General features: G+C 39.9%; 2 protein-coding genes across 2 annotated transcripts in view; one reads left to right on the top strand and one right to left on the bottom strand.

The window, feature by feature from the left end:
• Positions 1 to 1,131: 1,131 nt before the first annotated feature.
• Positions 1,132 to 22,498, bottom strand: WBP4 (WW domain binding protein 4). The gene is made up of 10 exons (XM_074564654.1): positions 22,369 to 22,498; positions 15,815 to 15,887; positions 14,253 to 14,315; positions 14,024 to 14,147; positions 12,985 to 13,206; positions 12,049 to 12,104; positions 8,844 to 8,910; positions 6,714 to 6,874; positions 5,456 to 5,688; positions 1,132 to 2,605 (listed from the first exon to the last, which is right to left on the bottom strand). Coding segments are annotated over exons 1-10 (1,209 nt in total). The 5' UTR covers positions 22,371 to 22,498; the 3' UTR covers positions 1,132 to 2,397.
• ELF1 (E74 like ETS transcription factor 1) overlaps positions 22,468 to 22,666 on the top strand; it is a 94,053-nt gene continuing 93,854 nt past the window's right edge. The window contains exon 1 of the mRNA XM_074564617.1: positions 22,468 to 22,612. The gene's annotated coding sequence lies outside the window, so the exon portion shown is untranslated. The remainder of the gene's footprint in view (positions 22,613 to 22,666) is intronic.

Genomic DNA, 22,666 nt, shown 5'->3' with positions numbered 1-22,666 from the left:
TACTACTGTCTAAAACTGTACTAGCAAACAATACAATCATTGTACAGAGATCATACAGAAATGGATACATACTTTAGGCTTGGAGTAACAGAAGCAGTACAAAACAAATTTGTAAGAAAAAATAAAATTGTGCTTGAAAGGAAAGCATGATCAGCTGCTAACTCAGCAGTTGGCCATGGCAAAGGAGCAGAAAGGGGTAGTTGTACTGGTAAATCACAGGGCACCCACGGCAGACAGCACGATGCAGTCATGTGAAAGGCAAATGTGGTTTAGGGACATATCAAAAGTTATTTCCAATACGATAAGGAAGCATTAGTGACATCACGTGTGGCCTTAATCTTCCTTGAACACAAAGCCTAGGCAAACTCAGGCTGGAATGGATGAAGAGAAGCGCTGGTGGAGCGCTGAAGGTCCTGTCACACAAGGACGCTTTATGTGATTCAGAAAAGATGTGATGGATTCAAGAGGAAGAAAAGCTACTTAGCTGAAGGGCAATACTCGTCTTAGTTGGGAGGAAATGAGTGCAAACTGGTGGCAAACACACGAAGGCTCCAAGGCAGAGCAGGCTCTTAGCTGCTGGAATAAAGTTCGAGTAAGAGCAAAACCTAAAAAACCTGCTTTTTAAGAAACCTGGCAACCTCTCCTCAGTAGAAAGGACATTTCTGTTGTAGCCTTGCATGGGAGGTTTCTCACGTGGGGTATACGCTGTATGTTCCTGCATCTATGACTATGAGAGCATCCGGCACGCATCCTGCATCCCTAAATGACAATCCAGGGGAAGATATTACAGGAAGCTTTCACATTTCTCAAAACAAACATTGGAAGAAATACAACAACCCTGATGAAGCCAAAGAAACACATGGGATTAAATACAATACTTAATTCTGTACACAGAGAAAACGTTGCAGATGAGAAAAAAGGACTTCAGCTGCCTTTGTAACACAGGATAAGCCAGATTCCCTGTCTTGCACTCCTTTCTACGCCGACCTGACAGATGAACAGTCATTTTCTCAATTAAGTTCAAGCTCAGCAGTTACCAACTCTATTTTGCTGTAGCTGGACTCTGACAACTGTCTAAGTTGCACCCTCTGTTTTTGACTGAGACTCTCCAAACAAAACACTGTCAGCTTTAGAAACAGAGACATATTTTTTAATGGATTCATGATGTGAACCTTTATGGTCCCCTGTTTGATACCAAGAGAAGCAATGGGCGTAGCTGTGTTCTTATGCAGACAATGAATCTTGATGATGCTAAACGCAGACCAATCCCACCGAGTGAAGAAATCAAATGTCCAATCCTTAAGAAAGTGTCCAAGCCATCTTGGAGAGTACAGCCATCAGCTCTACTTATCCATCTCTTGTCTTCCTCTCCTATGGTACTGAGAAAAATGAAGCTTCAATACACTTAGCCCCTCCCAGCTTAGCGAACACCGCAACTATTCAGCGCACTCCTCTTATCAACAGACAAAACCCATCAGCCTCAGAAAGGGTGCTGCATGCTGTAGCAGGGCCAGGTCTTTGGAATATTTTTTTTCCTGGAAATACCAGGGAATTGGTTTTTTACAGGGAAAGAGACAAAAAGAAAACAAGACCAAAAAAAGAAAACTTGACACAAAGAAGAAAGAAAAATTCAAGCAGAGACAACAATAGAGCAAAACACAGCAGGAAGACACCACAGAAATACCTACTCCAACAAGCATGGCTCCAGTGCTGTTATTAAAAGTTAAAATTCATCAGGTTTAAATCTTCTGCAGAGGTTTAAGACATTTATCATGCATGGACACAAAGAATTTCTTTCAGAAAGTTGTTTGGAATGAGTGGCACTGATGCAACTAATTCCTCTAAAAACAGCTTTCAAATGGTCTACGCTTGAAAATGTTGGCACTCTCAGAACGTACTCTTTTGCGAGCGATTAGCCAAAGGTTAGTAAGCACAACATTTTTACTCAATTAATTGGGAAACTACTCCACATAAACAATCTTGGGGGATGATTTTACTCTCTAGTACCTTCCATCAATCCATTTCCTCTGTAAAAATAAAAGGTCTGCATCATTTTTGCCAGATTAAGGATTTCTACTTTCTCCCATACTCAGAAAAGGAGTAAAAAACCTTACACAATGATTTTAAAACAGCATACATAGAGCAAATTGAACTTAGATGGCATGGTTAAAATAAAAAGTAAACGTATTTACAATATTGCATAAGTAACAAAACACAAACTTCCATTCCAAAATCAATCACATCAAAATGAAATAAAAAAATATTACAACTCACACATGTTTTAATACCTATAAATCCTTAATTTCTATCCAACATTTTCTTTATAAAAGCCTGTTTAAAATATTAAACTTTTGATTCACTCTAGCTTAAACAGAATCTAAAATGATTTGTTAAGTATTACTGATCACTTAGTCTTTGTCTTAAGTTTCTAGATTTTCCATTTTCAAATTTCCTCTTTTTAAATGTTGGCACCCCTTCTGTCATATCTCCAAGGGAGGTGACTGTCTTCTCTTTAAATATCATTGTCGCATCTTCTGGAACATCTAGCACTGGTGGTGGTAGATTGTCACTCTCCGTACTGGGAAGCTCCAGGTCCACTTTTTCACTGGGAGAAGAGAGGAAAACATAAAGGGGTTGATCTACATGGAGAAAACAACATGGTGTACTGCAGATGGTAACACAGAATCACAGAATAGTTTGGGTTAGAAGGGACCTTTAAAGGTCATCTAGTCCAACCCCCCCGCAATGAGCAGGGACATCTTCAACTAGATCAGGTTGCTCAGAGCCTCATCAAGCCTGGCCTTGAATGTCTCCAGGGATTGGGCCTCCACCACCTCTCCGGGCAACCTGTGCCAGTGTTTCACCACCTTCACTGTAAAAAATTTCTTCCTTATACCTAGTATAAATCTACCCTCTTTTAGTTTAAAATAATTACTTCTTGTCCTGTCACAACAGGCCCTGCTAAAAACTTTATCCCCATCTTTCTTATGAGCCCCCTTTAAGTACTGAAAGGCTGCAATAAGGTCTCCCTTCTCCTCTCCAGGCTGAACAACCCCAACTCTCTCAGCCTGTCCTCATGGGAGGGGTGCTCCAGCCCTCTGACCATTTTCATGGCCCTCCTCTGGACCTGCTCCAACAGGTCCGTGTCTATCCTGTGCTGAGGGCTCCAGAGCTGGACGCAGCACCCCATATTTAATTGTCAAACGTCCGTATTTAATTGTCAAAGCAGCTTTGAGCTAGATGCAGTTTTCTAGCCAAGATCATCATCATGACAGGGATCAAGAAAAAAAACATGTTCTTTGTTTCTTCTGTGTGGGCTGGTTACGAAAAGTGAAAAACTAAGACCTCATTCGCTGCAGAGCTTATACCATGGCCCAAGCACTCATCACATAAATAGTCCTGTAAAAGACAACAGGACTTCAGTGTGTAAATCTAAGAATGTTGAAAGACAGTAGTTGGTGAGTAATTAGCAATAGTTCATTGCCAAAATGATATTAAGTAGTTTTCTGCAGGTGTCCAACCTTGAAGGTCTGCGTGTCAGAGCAGAGAACAGGCTTACAAAATCAGCCAATGACCCCAAGTTGGGAAAAGCAGCTCTGGAGGACAGGATCACGGCTAATATTGATCTGAACAAATCAGACCATCTAAAAATGACCAGTCAGTTTTAAGAGGTCAACAGCAAAACACTGTGTTCTACAAGAATAACCTGTGGCACAAACATACGATGGAGAACAACTGAACAGTTCACAGAAAATGATCTAAATCACAAGTCCATCGGGAATCACACCAGCATAACACTATTGCAAAGAGATACACATTGTATTCCTGGCCAATCCATGCAATAAATCTTTCAGTACTACCGAGTGCTAGCCTGATAGCTCGTGTCCTATACCTAGTTTCAGGTCCTGTGCTTCAAGGAAAACACGGATCAGCTCAAGCACCCAAAACAGAGCCATGAAAATGACTGCAAGTCAAAAAAATGTGACTGTTGCAGCATCCCTAGAATGTAGGTCAGTAGGTGAAAGCACTTTTTATTGGACAGTGCTTCCCCAAAATCTGAAAGAATTTATCAGCTCTGAAGTCAAGGAGCGATTAGCTGGTCCAATACAGGAGGCGTTAGGGGAACTGATCAAGTGACATTATCATCTCCACGGAAGTGTAATTTAGTTCAAACAGTGTCAAAACTGTTTCTGCTGAATAATTTAGAACAATAATGCTGGAGAATGGGGTCAGTGTGAGGGAAAAGATTGATTTCATTCTCCCAAACCTAATTTTTCAAGACCCCTAGAGGCCCCATAACAAGAAACTGGCCATAAAAGACAGCCAGAGCCATCTCAGCTCAAAGAAAAGGAGCCATCTCAGGCATTATGCAGTAAAACAAAACAAAAAAAACCCCCTTCTGATCAGATGCATGTCATGAAAACATCTGCAGTACATCGGTTGGGCATGGGACAGAGCTTCCAAAATTAAAATTGGCATAAACAGATTACACATGTTTTGTCTTTCGTCTCCTTATTTAAATCATTACAGAAAGTGTCTCCCACCACATTGTAAGAGGCCCCAGGACTCACCCAGAGTGACAGCAGAAAAGGTCGTAGTGGATTTTGGTTTGGTCTTGCTTAACTTTGTTTTAAAATGAGGGAAATGAGAGAACAAGAAACAGGGCCATCAGAAGTCTTTTACTGCAATACTGGGTGAAAGTAAGACAAAAAAATTGAAGTGTCTTTTAGGCTGTGTCCTTCAAGTGAACAGTTTAGAGTTAGTACAAGACCACAAAGTGAGAAATAATTCACTGCTTGTGGAAGTAACTCAGCCAAACATACCGGGCTTAGGTAGAAATTGCTCGGAGTCCAAAAAGCATACTCATTATGTCAGCAACTATTGATCCCACAGGGAAGGGATTCAAAACAATGCTAACCCAGTACGATCAAGATCAGGTTGCTGCTGGCCCTCGAAGATCAAGACAGATCTTGAATTCCAGGCAAAGTTAGCCCAGCTAATTACTCATCAGAAAGAAACAGAACTTAGCCTGGAAGCTAGAGGCCCCGAGAAAGCTGCCCGTGCCGTTCCAAGGCTGGAAGCAGTTGAAAAAACAAGAGGCAGCTGAACGAGACTGTTGAAGGAGATGATGTTAAGGAACATAAGCTTAGAGTAACTGCATGTAAAGTTGATACTCAGCCTCTGAGAAGAACAATGGATTACAATCATCCTTTAAATCACTTTAATTTACTTTGTACTCATGGTGAACTTCTACGTTAAAACCAAAACCCCACCACTGTCTGCCATGGAGAGCTATTACTTAAAATAATCACTGCAGAAAGAATTGTATTTGGGCTACATTTCCAATCACTGCTGTGCTAATTCTGCCAGAATTCAGACGAAAAAGCTTCAGCTCTGAAAACAAGTATTCCGGAAGCAAATATTATGAAAATAACTACAGTAAAAAGATCCTCACCATGGTTCTTCTTCTTCTTCTTCTTCTCCTTCTTGCTTAATTGCTTTCCATTTTCCATAAGGGTTGGTCTTGTTAGGTGCATCACTGGAGGATTCTTGGGAAGCCAATGTACTCTCCTCTTTACCAGCTGTTTCTTCTGGTTTAACTTCTCGCCATTTCCCATAAGGACTTAACTTTTTAGCTTTGGAAGACTTTTTCCCTTCCTCTGATTCTTCACCATTATCTCCTTTCCTCTAAAGAGGAAAAAACCCACCTTAAGCAAAAACGCCTAAATAAAAACACAATGCAGCTTTATTTTACATCTTTTATTTACTATTACCTACTATTCATACTTTTCAATCAAGAGTAACTTGAAACAATAAATTCATATTGTAATAAAATCTTTAAATTTTTCTCCTTGAGCTTTCGTCACATACAGAGTTGAAAAAAAATCTTAAATGTTACAAAAAGTTAAAGTTGGAAAATCCCATCTATGAAGGCTGAAGTTAGCAAGGAGTAGCCAATACAGACTTACTTCAAAACAAAGCTTATCATGTTTAAAAAAAAAAAGAGGCAAAAATTCACATACAGCTTTCTGTACATGCAGATACACACACTTTCCAGCTAATACCTAGTAGTTTATAATGATGCACAGTGATATAAAAATATGTACTGTAGAATTAACACCTGTCTATGAATACATTTTATATTTAAACTGTCTCTGCCTGTTCTGAAATACCAGTTTCAGAAAAACCATCTGACCCAACCAGAGCCATAATCACACCCTTAAGTTTTAAATTTGAAGACAAAAATATTTAATTGATACAGGTTTTGTATTGTGTGCTGCCAATGTTTTCCTCAATTAATAAAGAAACTTAACCATGTAATTTTCAGTCAAAGGCATTCCCTGAAGATTTCTTGGCAGTCACACGTACCAATGAAGGTTAGAAGTCATATGCTCACACTGAAATCCAAATCATTTTGTGGATTACTTCAGAGAGATGACAGTCCTTTCTCAGAGAACATCACATTTCTGGCAGAATTCAATCTACTTCTGGTGGGCTGAAGGAAAGATCATGCTTTCTATTCTGGAATGGTGACACCCATGGGCCAAATAATTGAATAAAGATTCATTTTGCTATTCGAACAAGTGCAAACTTCTACTTTCAGTCATACGGTTTAACCTCATTACAATGAGTAAAGCCTGTCACAAGAGAGAAATCATTTTAAGCCAGAAAATTAATACTGTATGTAAAATAAATCTGAAGAGAGAACGTACCTTGAAATTTCTTTCTGAACCCTGTGCTTCATTTTCACTGTCTTCTGAGTCGGAATCAGACCCTTTGGAATCTGTTTCTGCAAGCTCTTCAGAATGCTTGTCACGTTGACTTTTCTCATTTGAAGATGAAACGAAACCAGCTGGTTTCTCCCATGTAGATACTGTCCAAGATATTTGAATAACCACGTTATTTATGTTTCTAACTCTGATCTGTTATTGCTTTGACAACATTACCTTTCAGAAGCAGCGCTGCCTTATGCAAAAATACAGCAAATAATTTAGCACAAGGCTTTTGCCTTTGTTTGGTATGTTTGTTTTCATAAATATAATCAGAAAGACAACATTTCACTTCCCAGCAGAGATACTGTCATGACAGCTGAGTTCACTGTTGATAAAGCGTGTTGTAATTAGTGCTTAAGAAAAATATCATGCATGGTGAACTGTGGTCCCATCCTATCACAGGACAGACAAATTGGCCTCTAGAGGTGCCTATTTGATTTGAGTTGTCCATTGATTACAAAGAAAGGATAAGGTAAAGAATGTTAACTGTGAGCCTCAGCTCCCCGGGCAGATAACCCCCTTCCCTGTACTACTTGGCTTGGGAGCATTAGGTCTCTAATTAAAGAGCCGTCAAGTAAATAAGGAAATACAACCATTATTCTGAAAAGCCATTAAAGTATCTACGGGGTATAATCTCATTTTCAATGAGAACGTAATATTCCAGTAAATATACTGAGAGGAAATATTTAAATAAAAGTTGACTCAATGGTCTTAAAACTGCTTTTGGTAACAATAAGGCAAAAGTACACCAACTTTCAAACTACAATTTTATTTAAGCTTTCAAATGTGATAAAACTACTATTTTTCCAATTATTTTATCTATTTCCAGAGAAATCCCTACCTGAAAACAACATTTAACAGGTATGCTTCTAGATTTATCTTGAAGAAGTAAAGGTGTAAGAAACTGGCAATAAGTGGCTCTGAATGAACAAAAAATGGTACTGCCGCCACGTAGCTTTAGACCAGTAACTGGAAAAATTCACCTTCCTGGGTGTCACATACAGCCAGCGGAGTAAGTTGCAGCCTCCCAAAGCATGACTCGTAGCAGGAGCTAAGCCTAGAGATACTGGCTTCTTAAGTTATACACCTGAGATGAGACACTGCCATCAGTCCCCTCGGTTAACACTTTGTCTTGTCTTCAGAGGATGGGTTTAGCGTTAACAGAACTGACAAGTAATTTTCAAGCATTTCCAAGATACTTACAGCTCTATAAAAGTCAGGCATTGCTTTAAAATCTCACAAGTCAAAATTTAACCAAATACAATGATTACAAAAACATTCTTCACGAGTGTCGTGTGTCCATGAAGAACTTTAAAAAACAATACAACCAAAGGCAAAAAATGTATCTGAACTTGGAAGGTACTGTTTAAAAATAACCATCATCTCATTTCCCTTTCAAAAAAAAAAATAAATCACAAATCATTTGAGCAGGGGAGTGGCATGCTGAAAAACTGAAAGGCTTTGGGTTTGTTTTTTTTTTTGCTATTCCTGGCATCGTCAGGAATGCCACTTCATACCCAACAGCAGAAGGAAAACTCATAGCCAGCATAAAATCATGTGCTCTCCAGAGAGGAATCATTGACCTTAAAACGATTCAAACAGATTCAGAAAACAGATGCTTGTTGTGGGGGAGTTACCACAAAGTTCCCCATGTAGGGAAAAAAATGGGGAAAAGAAGTAGGAGGTAAGATTCTGGACTCTCTTATCAACGCTACGTCAGCAGGAAGAAAAGTTCAAGATATTCTTCTGTCAAAAAAACCCCCAAACATCCTGCTTCTTTCTGTTTTTCAAACAATAATTTCAATATATATGTAGAAAAGAAGAACCCATATTTTAGAGTTGTAAGTGGAATGTCAAATAAAACCTATGAAGCACAAATGCATACACACTGATGATACAACTATAAAGCCAGCCTTGACTTAACAACTAGTATATTTCAACCAAGGCAACAGCTTAAGAAATAGAAAACTTAGTAATGGCCTTAAAATGCAGTTATTTGCAAAATAAAATGCTGCTCTGAAAACCCTCTCTTCTGAAATAGAGATTAACTGGAAAACAAGCTCTCCTTACCTCCTGTTTGTGTGTTATAGTAATAGGTATGACCATCTTCAGTGACACCTTCTACCCACTCTGCTCCCTGAGAAAACGATACAGGCGCTCGTTAAACAAGAGAGTTTTAAGGATCAGCCAAAGCATCGCTTACAAGACTATTCAAACCTTGAGTATTTTTTGTTAATGATAATTTTACTGTTTTTAAGCTTGAACCCCTGAAGTTGTTAGAAAGTATTCCCTTTGACTCAAGTGAGATTGAATTAACTTAATGTATTGCAAATGCACATAGACAGTTTTTTCAAACAGTAGATAATTAGTATGAAGCAGTATAGTAAAGGTTGCCATACAGTTCATATTATGATAAAAGCCATAAAAGGCCATGTTTTTTATTTTCCAAAGTATTCACACCTGAAGTTAACATTTCCTGGTTTTGTTATTGTCTTAAGTAGAGACCAAGAAAAGATTTCTCTGGAAGACTCAGGGTTTTATGAGGGCTATAGAAAAACAGTACGATAAATACTATCACAAATTAAACATAAGCAAACAAAACCAAAACATCTAAAATTTATTCCAAAATAGATCTTCACCAAAAATACCGGAGAAGCAGACTTTGCAGGAATGCATGCCGTGAATTTACTTATTTAGTAAAGCACCAATTTCAGCAAAGCACTGTTTTTCCCTACTAATTAATATGAAATGCGGCAGAAGTTGCTGTTATGTCTCTGCTCTGTGGATGTGTAATTAAAATAAAGATGTTTTGCAGAATCAGACACAGCTAGTCAGTCATTACACGTGGCTTAACATCTTCCTTAAGAACCTGATTTCCATTAACACTAACACTTACACATACACTACTTCACTGCTCCTTAAATACTAATACTGCCCATTCCCCTGTACTGGGCAGAACTTCTATGCCGCTTCATCACACATGATTTTTGCATTAATGAATTTCTCTGTGGGTACACATAAACACCTCCCCCCCCAATAGGCTTCTGCACACACGTTCCTATGCATTTGCTTAATGCTCTATTAAAACTTTGCGTTTTTTTAAAAAAACACAAAACAATCAGGACTTAACGTTCTCATACCTGCTCTGTAGAAAGCTATATATGAAACAGATTAATAATATCAGAATAATAACAGGTTCAGAGCAGGCAAAAAAGCAAGAAAGCCGTCAGTGAGCAAGTTTCCTCGAGATTTGGCTCTCAAAAGTTTCAGTGTACTAGTTTCAACAAAAGAAGCAAAAGGAAAAATTATTTTATCTAAGTTGAAAGAGGACAAAAGACTAGTCTTAAGTACAACTTATCCTTTTTGTTAAGAGTTAGATCCTGAACATTTTAGACCTGGTTCTTAGAGGTTTTCAGCAGCTATTTGACTTTAGGCACACCGAGTATCCTCCTATGCAAATGCTAACATGCATGATGTCAATCTAACTGAAGCTGTAGGTAGTCTTCAAGTCTTCAACATGCCTTTTCATTACTCTGCTCTCTCACCACAAAGTCTAAGCAGCAGGCTAACATGCTGCAAAACATGGAAGGCCTGTGAATCTCACTTGCACTACATACTGCAAGCATGCCCTTTGATTTCTGGGCAGTGTGAGTCCTTGTTAGAGATCTGGAATGTTCCCAGTATCTTTAGCTCAGACTAAATAAGGGAGCAATCAAATGCTTGTTTTTAGCAATAGCGAAAATAACTCAAGACACCACAAAGTCACCAAGGAGGGTGAGGGAGGAATGGCAAAATACAGCCATGTGGCACTGGAGAGATACCCGAGGCTGAAGGTGTGTGTTTATGATATAGCTGAGATGAGCTAACTTCAAATTGTTGCCAAGAGGCAGCTCCTTCTCTCCTCCATCTGCTCTCCCCGCACCGGCACTTCTCTGATCACCCCGAGAGCTGATTGCAAGGACATTAAGCCTACAAAGTGCTAACCTAAACTCTGATGTCTTCGCTCCCTAAACAAGTTTACTGTCAGGGCAAATACGCACCAAGGAACGTACAAGATTAGTCACAGGACCACCTCTTCCAGGGGAAGGCTACAGTAAGACTGGCTTATAAATATTGCAAAGCTAGGCCTTGACTGAAAAGATAAAGTTGAAGTGCTGTTAACAAGCTGTGCAAAACCGCAGGATAAAGGAATCAGAAAGCCAGAATAGCGTGTGATGGGCAGCTCTGACACGAAGTGTGCGGTCTCTTGGGAATGAACGCTGGATGGAAAAAGCCTGCATTTTTGAGATAAAACACTGCCTTATCAAGAGAGGGAATACTGACAAAACTTCACGTACATTTTGTGAATTGATTCAATTGCCTAAAAATATACACGATTATAACCATTTTCTCCTCTGACTGTAAGTAACCCAGTACCAAGCATAAGCCACTTCTCAGATACAACAATATTGACCTACAGAATGCCTAGCGCTCTGAAAAAGCCAGGCTTTTCTGATCTCTAACATAAAACCAACATTAGCAAACAACACTGACTTTAAATCATACTATACTTATGACACCTATCTCAAAAATGGAGAAACGTAACATCACTTTACAGGAGTGTTGTGAAGCACAAAAAAAAACTTTTAATGTTGTGAAGCACAAAAATCCTCGAGTGGTAAGCATCAGGGCAAAGCCCACTAATAGTAATAAGAAATATTTCTCTCTCTGGGCTATTTGGCAAGTTTTCCAGTGCCTTAAATAAGAAAAAGAAAGTGATATTCTAAAAGTAATATTCTCAAAATATTGCTTGCACATAGGTTCCATGAAAAAGACAAATTATCACATAGCCATATCCTAAAGCAAACACAAAAAATAGGCACTCTTTTTTTTTTTTCACTCTCTGACAATGCAATCTCAATGTTTCCTAAGATAAAAGAGTCTTAACTACTTCAAATGTGTAAGTTTTAATTTTTTTAATTAGATTTCATTCACGAAAGGTTGAACAGAATTTATGGGTTGAAGCATCCAAAAAACATATTCTGTAAAAACACAACCACCACTATGACTTCTCTTCCCTTGATAAACAAATTAGCCAAAAAACATTTGTATAGCAAAATTTGTGCTTTCATCAAGTACATCATAAAACATTCCATATATTCAAATTATGTTTTTCTAAGTTTACTAAGAGCAAACAATTTATCTTCTGCAATCAGAAGACTTGCAAATTGCTTCTCTTATTTCTGATAAGTGCTTACAAGGACAAAGAAAAGTTTGAATAACAGTATTTGATTACCGTTTGTGAGTTTTGAGAGTTGCCTTGGAATCCTTTAGGTTTCTCCCACTGTGATTCTAAAAAAGCAAAACCATATTTCACCCATCATTCAATCCTGTTTAATAATATTTAGAAAAAAACAGATGTAAAAGGTATGACACTTATGTGTGCACACATACAAACAAGTAATACAGATACACCTCACTGGAATATAAATCTGCCTTGATCAAACCACGGTATGAACAATAAACCAAAGTATCATAATTATTACAGTTGGCTTTATGAGGATTAACCACCTCCCAGACTATTAAACTATGGCTGATACACAGATACTGGAATCTTCATACAAAAAAGGTGTTTGTTTTTGAAATGGTAGCATACACCAGGGGAAATGAAACACGCGAGATTTTTACCTTTTGGAAGTTATCTTGCATGAGGAAAGACTACGGCAAATACTAATGGCAATTCTTAAATTTATAAGAAACAGTTTGTAACAGTCTCATTAAGTCTAATTAAAAGAAGGTTGCTTTTACACTCTAAAGTAGATCATAACACATAGCTCCTCAACAGAAGTCAGTCAGATAAATCCTGTCAATGTGGAAAGAAACAATCAGACAGCAATCCCTAACAGCTCTCATTTACTTACTCTCATTTATTTCACATTCCTGATAAGGAAGCTTCTTTAACACAGCTATCTTTTGTATACTTAACCTGTGAAAGGCTAAACATCTCCAGAAACTGGAATTACTGCATTCTTACATTATTAAGAAACAGCAAAACCAGTCTGAAGTTCTAGGTGCCTAAGCCTTGAATGCTGAATATCAAAACTCCACCTAATTGTTCACCTTTTAATAATCAGCTTACTACTGAGAGAGCAGAAGAGTAAAGAAATGCAGGCAGTCTTTTCTCATTTATATCCAGTAACTGTGTCTGCATTTGCTTCTCACTATTTTTTACCTCCTGTTTTTGTGTTGTAGTAATACGTATAGCCTTCGGGAGAAAATCCTTGCACCCACTCCTTCGTTTCAGTTTTTGGTGGCATTGAGGGGTCCTGAGGTGTCTTTTTTTTCTTTTCTTTCTTTTCCTTTTTTTCCTTCTTCTCTTTCTTTTCTTTCTTTCCTGGAGTTTCCACTGTGTTACTCTGTGGTTTACTCTGTGTCGAACTGGGACCTACCTCATCTTAAAGAAAATAATATTCTCTTTTTAAAAAAGAGTAATAATCTGAGCTTAAATATTAGTCACTTTTGAGCAACAGCAAATAGGAAATGTTGTTTTATGAGTACTTTCACTCACTAGTATTACACTCATAGCAGGTAAGTTTAAAAGACTATATTTAAAGAATCTTGCATTGTAGCAATACTATAGTGTCATAAGAAAGCCCAAATACCAAAAGATGACTAACCTAAAGAGAAAAACCATAAGGACCAATGATCTTTAACTGAACAACAACAGAAAAGAAACTAAAAGAATTACGAAAAAGATAAATCCTACAGGAGCTTGAAACTACAAACTATTTTAAAGGATAATATGTCTTCACATGGACAAAACAAAGGCACTTGCTGAACTGCAAGCTGAGTAGGAGATTCTCATCTCCACTGTTTAACCCCAGCGGGAACCCAACCTCTCCTATTCAATAGGAACTTTTGTCTCCAATTGGCAAAAATCTAACATAAAATTACCTAAGGGAAGCTGCACTGCTGATTCAAAGCACCAGCTACAGCCTATTTTTTGTTATCACATTGTTTAATTTTTTTATTCCAAATCATATTGTTCCACGGACCAGAGGACTTTGTAGCTAAAAACATTCTGTACTGCAACTTCTACTACTGGCAATTTGCAGACTCCTTGTTGTTTTGCTTTTGATTTTATTTTTTTATCAGCAAACACAGTCCTGAAGGCCTGTTCTCATGTTCCTAAAACCTAATTTAAGAAAAAACATTCCTACTGAATATTCTTTCAATTCTGTCTTTAATCCTTTGGCAGCTATATGAACTACCTGGCTTAATTCCAAGCCTTTTCATGTCCTCTTGATATGCTTTCATTGCAGCCTCCTCCATTGCTGCAAATTCTTTTGACATGTTTTCTTCTTCTTTTGCTTTTTCCAAGCTTTTCTTTTTAATCTAAAACAAAACAAGACAAAACAACCCCAAGAGAATAAATAAAACAAGTCTGATAATAAGAGAGATTAAAAAAAAGTGTTCGTCCAAATAAGATATTTGAGTTACCTCACTAATTCTCTTTGCCACATTTTCTTTATGATTCTTCCCTCTTTCATGAAAATCAATGCTCTTAAAAGCGAGAAAAAACCCAAGAAAAATAATATGTATTACACAATTTTAATGCAGTTAATTTACACAGTTAAAATTTAGTTAGACTAAATTTAGCTGAACAAGCCTAAATGTAATCTGTTCTGAAAACACTTACAGCAAACACTACAGCTATAAAATGGCTATAGGAATTCAGGAACACTGAGAAACACTCAACATAGAAATTATGAAAAATCAGTAACACTCCAAAATGGTATAATAAAATTTCATGGTCTATCAGATTTAATTTTTTTCAAATAATACTGTTCAGAACACAGATTAGAGACAAGTAACAGGTAATCTGAGCTCCCTCTCCATGCCATCCTTCCAAGTATCATCGCTTGTCATTTTTTTTTACCTCTCTGTTTTCATGCAAATTTTTAAAAACAGTATGGCTTATTTAGAGTTCCAAATATTAGCTACGGTCCTTAATTTGATTATGCTATGCTCCACAAATATCCCATGAACTCAAACTAGTCTGCAGGTCCGCAAATCTGAGAGAGGAAAAGGTAAGGTGGGAGAGTTGGGTGACTAAGGACAACGGAACAGTCTGCAAGCCAAAAAGCTGCCAGAAAGACTGAAGCCAGCAGGAGCTGGAAGCAGTTCAGAGGCTCCACAGGTACAACAGTGGAAGTCCTCATGTGGTTCTTACAAAAAGTATCTGAGCTCATTTAGGTGCCCAAATATCAGGTGCATAAGCCTGACCTAGTAACCCTGGATTTTCTTTGCACAAACCGAATTGCAGAGGATGCGCATCCAGGGGACGATTCATCTCATTTAAAGACAGTTAAATGAGATATAAGTTAGCCAAATCCCCCGCCCCTTTAACGTGCATTTCTCTTCACTGACTGCAAGAAGAAACTTAAACCAATTAGCTCACACGTGTCACTCTGAACTGCAGGTATCTAATTGCAAGCCAGATGAAGCTCAGCTCCAGAAGTACCCTCGGCATCGAGTCAGGAAGGCAAAATTTATTTCTAAGTGAGAAACCAATGGGTCTAGCAGTGTGCAAATGGCATCTGCAAGTCAGAAACACCTTTCTGTAACCCAGGAACGTTTCTGTGGGCTGTGTGAAATGAAAGAAACCTGCTTTAAATGCTTAGAGTGCTGGCTGCACCAGGCCTACCAGATATAAACAGCACATATGCCAGGTTTTGCTTTCTACTTGCATACAAAGGCTAGGAACAGGCATGGACAAAGTTTCAAGACAGATCAAATGTTAAGTTACAGAAGCTGAAGAAAAAGCAGGGTCAGATATTTCAGTTCTTATCTGTACTGCCAAGTAGAACAGCACAGACCACCTTTTATGCAGCATCTGGCTCTCAACATAATATACTTTAAATATCACAAGTATTACAACGGCATTTTAAACCCACACATTTCATGCATCAAGAGAATAGTATCAAAAGTGATGTTAAAAGCCTGTAATTCAAATTCCTAGTATTTCAGAATCATTGACATTGTACGGTAGACCATCGTACAGGTCTGTTGTCTGCTATCCAGCACTTGCAGTAATCGCAGAATTTTTTTGGCTGAGATTTCCAGTAATCGGCCCTGGGGAGAGAAAAAAAAAATAAGATGTATAATCTGAAACAATAATCCCAGCCACAGGTTTTTGTATACATATATATATATATATATGTATAGCTTCAGAAACTAAATTTAGTCTTCTTTGGGTGATTGAGTGCTAAAAGTTTTTCTTTTTTTAAAAAAAAAAACAAATTATGGGGAGCAAGCATGAGTAGCTATATTGACTACTGTTGACTACTGTCCCCATAAAGCACAGCTCAGTATTGAGACTGTGCTCATCTGACCCCTGAAGACTGCAATTTTTTTACAATGGAGGCGATGCTGTAAGAACCAGAAATACAAGACAAAGCAAGCCAGAGATAAACAAGCATCTCTAGATACCCTAATTAAACACAGAACTGTCAGAAAAGTACAACTTGCACTATTTTCCATAAAAATGCATACAACAAACGGTTCTAAGTGTAAAACTTCAGATTTAATGTTAAAGTCTTCTTGGGATACTGTACAGAGTGCGCTTAGGAACACAAAGATGCAGTTCTGGACAACGTGAGCTACTGCGGGGAATCCTAGAACAGATTCTGACCCGTGGGGTCACAGACACAGCACTAAATTGTTTGGATGTTTCAGTGTAAAAATGTGAATATTTCTGAACCATGCAATTTAGATAAGTTGCACATGTGTGAGGAAACTTGGGGGAAATTCTTCAGAGCTCAAAACTTACTACATGAAAGCATTTAACAATAAAACAAACAACCGCTCCAATGGCTGTTTCTTCATCAAAAACTGCTTTCTATTGCCAGATGAGGCTTGTGCAGAAATAATTCCATTTGTCATTGACTTGCAGCAACAGATGCAATGCTTTGGTTCAACAGAACACCTTCCAGCAACACATTTCTATGTTTTTAAGTTAAAATGAAAAAGACGGAGGGGCAAAACCAAAACCAATTCAAGATTACCCTGAGAACATTAAAAAAGATCAGTCCAAAAAATGTATCTTTGCCTTCCATCTGAAGATCAATGTACAGAGTTCAAGGAAAATACTTCCTGACATTTTTATTCAATAAACACAAAAATTCTTCCATGCACAGCAACAGCACCCTCGAACAGCACCTTAGGATACCTGCGAACGGATCTTTCATAACAGAAACAGCTGATCAATTCAACTCTTTAAAATTTAAGTAGATATCAAAATACACTCTCCTACCATGCTTAATGAAAAAACACAATTTCTACGAGGCTATGATTATTGAGAAGTTTAAGTACGAAGGATATCCTCTGCAAAAATGTATCAACCTGTAAGCAATACTGCGTTAGCAACGCACAGCTTTTCAAGCAATTTTCTGGGAAGCTAGAAAGAAGCAGCTGGGCTTCCCCCCCCTTTAAACAGAAATCTGCTCATCCCTAAATGGTGTACTTTAAAACTGGGTGATTATTTAGTCACACATTTAATTAAAAGGCTTTCGAGATTTATATATCAGAATGTCCTAGGGCCAAAGCCTGGGAAATCGAACACTCTGGCTGAAAAACCAGCTGAGTGGGAGGGAGAAATTCAGAGCTCAGAAATACCTCGAGGCCCTTTTTCCTATTGAGCTATAGCTCCTAAATTGTCTCTAAATCCTTCGACGTCATCTAAGATAAATTTGCAGCTAAAAGCTGTGTTAACCTTCCTAAGGCCACGGACCAACTCTGACAGAAAACAAATAAATTGTCAAAGAGCCTCACTGTGTGCTTCGGAGATGCAAGAACATCTGCGTATTTCCAAGTTTAACCTAACGGGGCTGGCTCTTTCTCTTCAACAGAATCAAGCGTAAGTGCCAAAATTAAGACTGTACAGCTGCACCCACCAAAAGTCAAGACCTGAGAGTGTGACGAGCTGTATTTTCACAGCTATATTTTCCACCGATTTCTTTCCTAAGCGCTACTGGACGCCACATCTGTTGCAAACCTCTGCAGCTACACAGAGAGTAATCGTGTAGCTGGAGAACCTGAGGGCACACCTGGGGCTCAAACACAAATCCAGGTCTTGACGACGGAAGCCTTTTGTTTTCATCTCTTCTTTGGTTTTGATAAAGATTGGAGCTGGCTCTCTGTTGTTACATATAAGCGTAAATGATACTCTGTGCAGAAGACTTGGTATCCGGGGAACCTTAAATCCTGCACTTCATGATTAATGAAGTTAATTGTGTAAATTATGGTCCCAATTCCATGACTTATGAGAATGAGGAGTGTTATATGTCGAGTAATTCTCTTAAAGATTTTCCACTTGAGTTCATAACACTCAATAAAAGAGCAAGCTCAGCTGAAACATCCAGCGAATAACATCTGCCATTATAACAGTGACGGAGCCTGCAAAGCACCAATGGCCCTGCAATGAGAGCAAAGCAAAGAGGAGTGTTTGGAAAGGAGTGGCAACTGAAGCGAGACCCAACTTCGGTGAGGTGCTACAAGTGCTCCACAGGCTCCAGTCACAAGCCTTAAAGTTAATCCAGATCAAAGACAATGTTTAAGTATGTGATTATTTTATTAATCTGCCAAATACACGCCTGAGAGGAGATGCCATTAAAGTGGTACAGAAGTCCTTTACACTTGAATCAAATCAAGGGAAACGCAGTTATTTTTAAAAGTCATTCCAGTAAAAACAGTACAGCTTTTAAGACTCCTTATCTTCTGCCTGCACTTATATAAGTAAAGTTAAGATTCTTGTTTTCACCCTTACAGCTGGGCCAACCTGCTAAGGACCACAAAGCCGACCAGCTAGCCATCACCACCGCAACAATCGTTCTTCCTGGCACTAAAACGAAGAGACAGTCCAGAGTGCATCAAGTCTGGCTTGTCCAGGTTTGCAGGGTTGAGACTTCAGCTCTGTACACATTCACCTAGGTGCAGCTATCCCAAAGGGAGCGTGGTGACACCGACCCTGAGAGGTGGGCAACTTTTACTGAGAAGCTCTACCTCCAAGTCCGCTTGGAGCCCGATTTTCCAGAGCTGGCCGAGCAAGTCAGCTTGGCAACCTGCTACCTGGCACACAGAGAACACAGCAGCACGGATACAGATGGGTACTGGGCAACTTCTCGACAAACTGCTGTAATCTTTCAGCCAGAGCTGGAAATCTTGTACTAACTTGCAAGAAATGCACGTCTCTTGAAGAAATTGTGATTTTAGTAGTAAGAAGATTTATTAATTATAAGATTTTTTCCAATAAGAAAAACACACAATAAAGGGATTTTCTTTCATCTTCTACTCGTTAAACCACCCAGGGGCAGAATGTGCAACAGTTCCAAGGACTAAATGGGAAGGAGGGAAAAAGGGGGAGCAAACATCAAACTGTTTTCTTGAAACTTTAACGAAATGACAAACTCTTTGCTGCAAACAGCTGGAAAGTGCACGTAGTGTCAATCTTGAAACCATTTTCAGATTTCTGAAATTCATTTAAAACTTCAGAGGGAACAAGGAGATGGGGAAGAACAAATCGCAACTCTGCTTTAACAGCACCTGCCACACTTGCCATCTCAAAAGGTATGAAAACATTTAAATTCAGAGAGAAAACTCCAAAACTCAAACATTGCAACCTACAACTGCAATGAAGGGGTTATGCACTCCCACTGCATGCGAACCATGCATTTGGGAGCACGCCAAGGGGACAGGTTGTGTCGACAACATTCAGAAAGTAACCCGCAGAGTAACTCCAGCAGTACCAGGGTCCAGGGCCCCAAACCATCAGCCTGCGAGCTGCTTCTCCTCACAACTTACAGTATTATTAATGTTTTAACAGGTGGTGCAGTCAGGCTTCTTTATATAGGGAAGCTTAAGAAACCCTCATAAAAGAACTATCTTCAGCTTGGACAGTGTTGCCAAACTTTACTTTGAGACTGGGCTGTAGGTTTTTGTTCCTACCATATACTGGCTGAAATTAAAAGGTGGGAAAAAAAAAAGGTGGAAAAAATCCGAAACAACTGTTTCAGGTGGTTCTGAACACAAGAAAAAAAATAATTTGGCTATGTAAACAAAATCTGGAAGCATTTGCTTTGAATAGCTCTGTTCTAAAACACCAGACTTGAAATTTGGCAGGGATGAAGGGGGGTTTGTATCAGGGATATATCTGTCCAAATTATAAGCCTTTAGGGGGGGGAAAAACATCATCCGCATGCTCAGCAGTCTTCTTTGTTTTTAATATCTACAACCTCTGAAGACTTTGAACAAAGTTAATATCTTCCAGCTTTCTGCAGGTTTGAACACTGAACAGCCTGTGTGTGCATCATCTTTTTGAATACAGGCATCTGAAGTAATAAATACACGGATTCAAGTTCCTGACTACAGAAGGGAATGAATTCAGATTAGCTACTATGGCTGTTCTATAACAGCCACTCAACAGGACAGTATTCAGAAATACTAATAAATTCTATTTGGGAATACTGTGTACTTCTAAATAAAAATAGTTGTTTTGTAATGGAAAGAAGTAGAAAGAATGAAAGAAAAAAATCACATATATTTCACAATAGATCCTCCTCCACATAGGAAACCATTCAAGAACAGCTAATTCTAATTCAAACATCCCAGTATTAGTAAGACTTAAGAATGCAATGCTAGAATCGGCAGGGATGAAGGCCAAAAAAGAAAAGGTTTTCTTGTCCCATGAAGTAGGTCCTGGTGCCATGGCCCTAACAGCCCACGCTCCCAAATAATTCACAGCAACTCCGTTAATTCATAGTGCACTAATCCTACCCTCAAAACACTTCTCAGATACATACATACCCTTAATTTTTATTTTTTAAAAAATGGTATTTAAAAATAAGGACACAAGAAAATAGCATCCCTGGCACACTGAGTATATGGGGCTGTCCTTCTACCTAACCTTAGCGTGTCGGCCTTCGCATATATCACAGAATATAGGTCTATATGCGGGCTCCTACAGAGTAGTACTGGATGGCAGTTTCATCCACATGGAACAGAGCAGTCCTGTGAGGGGTTTAGTTCTTCTGGCCTTCAAGTTGATTATATTTTTTGCAATCCTTCTGTAAATTCTAATTTACAACCCAAGCGGCTGGTTTTTTTTATTACTGTATTAGCCCCCTCTGATCAACATACAAATCGTCATATCCCGCAAGACAATCTGAGTGGAGCACAGAGTCTGCAGAAGCTGCTCAGTCTGACCTATATTGGTGCTGAAGATCATTTGCATGGATCTGCTTTGCCAGATCTCTTTTCTAAATCGTAAATTATATAACTTGAAAGGTAATACTACAAATATTTTTAACAATATACAAGAATGCACAAGAGTATCAGGGCAGGGAGCCTTCTGCATGTATGGAGCTCCAACGGAGCTCATCTCTCCTAACTTCAGTTGTCTAAAAAGTGAGATATCAAGTCATCTAAGTTCTCCATGTCAATAGATGGGAGACTGTCATCTCCTGAACGCCACTCTTTCCATCCTAAGTAGGCATCTGAGAAGCAAACTGAACTCCACAGATGCGTATTTCTTCCTCATACAGGGAACCTAAAGCGAACTGCCTGAGTCAGCCTTCAAAAGTTCAGTATCTGAAGTCAGGGATATCTACTGAGAGCAGAGGTCTGCTACTGTAGATGCAGAAGGAGGATATGGGCTATGTCAGGAAGAATATGATAAGAATTAGGAGAGGAAAAACCCAGCAACATAAACTGGGTCAAGAAATTGTTCAGGTATAATTTTAGCAATAACTAAAATTAAGAACACTGCTGTATGTAGTACCAGCCTGCAAGACAGGCTGACACAACCTAACCATCAAATACTTCCCCACAAAAAAGATCTCTAAAGATATTTTTGGTCAGGTTCAGATTTCTTACTTTTTCTTTTTCTTTTTTTTTTTCAGCAGGGAAGTTAGGATATCCAGAAAAGTAGCAGAAACGAAAAAATGCCATTCGTATGACATTCTCACTTCATAAAGACCAAAGCTTGGATTTTTACACCACGCCCACCCCAAATGTGGTCAGGTATTAACACAAATTTTCTCGTTAAAGACGTAAAGGAAGTCGCGATGGTCAGCAAAACCGAGGCACAGCGGCTTTTCCCCCACACGCTTCCCCCAGGCCCGGAGGCTCCGAGGAAGCCGGCGGTGTGTGGGTGGTCGGGGACACCCAGCCGCCTTCCCCCGCACCGCTCGGGTGGCGGCGTCCCCGCGGGCGGGAGGCGAAGCTGCCCGGGAGCGATAAGGGGCCGAAAGGGCAGCAGAAACAAACAACTGGGAGGGTGCGGGGAGAAAAGCAGGACAGACGGGAGCAGAGGCACCGGAGCGAGAGGGAAATAACTCGGACAGCAAGGCGGGGGTCGCCGGCCCCAGCGGGGGCACAGCCTCTGCCCGGCTGCCCAAGGCCTCCCCAGAGCCTGCGGGCACCGGGGGCCCGGCCCGCCCGCCCGCCCCCACTCCGCCTTGCCGGCCCTGCCCGCCCCGGCGCGCAGGTGCCGGGGGTTGTGGGAGAGCTTCACACGGCCGGCCCTACCCGCGCTCCCTCCCGGCCCCTGGACACTCACATCGCCGCTTCCCCGGCAGCGCAGCGCAGCACACCACCGCCTCGCCTCGCCGGTCCCCGCCGCTCGCCGCGCCGCTGGGGCGGGCCGGGGCGGGGGCAGGGAGCGCGGCGACGGCAGCCGGCAGGGCTCAATCCGCGCTCTCCCTCCCTCCCTCCGCCCTTCGCCCGCTCCTCCTCCCCCGCCCCCGGGAGAAGCGAGCGCTCTGCGGGGAGCCACTCGGCGAGGGAGCCGCCGCCGCCGCTCGGTGAGTGTCCGCCCGCCGCAGGTTGCGGCCAACCCCGGGCTCGGGGGGAACGGG

This window comes from Larus michahellis, chromosome 1 (assembly GCF_964199755.1).
Source record: "Larus michahellis chromosome 1, bLarMic1.1, whole genome shotgun sequence".
Lineage (NCBI taxonomy): Eukaryota > Metazoa > Chordata > Aves > Charadriiformes > Laridae > Larus > Larus michahellis.
The sequence above is the reverse complement of the archived record's forward strand: the minus strand, read 5'-3'. Positions and strand labels throughout refer to the sequence as shown.

What these genes read in the sequence shown, in the direction of transcription:
- WBP4 (XM_074564654.1), bottom strand. An exon ending in GGATAGCAGACAACAGACCT is followed by an intron (nt 14,316 to 15,814) that starts GTACGATGGTCT and finishes CTCGCTTTTAAG; the next exon opens with AGCATTGATTTTCATGAAAG. An exon ending in ACTCTCAAAACTCACAAACG is followed by an intron (nt 8,911 to 12,048) that starts GTAATCAAATAC and finishes TCGTTTTCTCAG; the next exon opens with GGAGCAGAGTGGGTAGAAGG.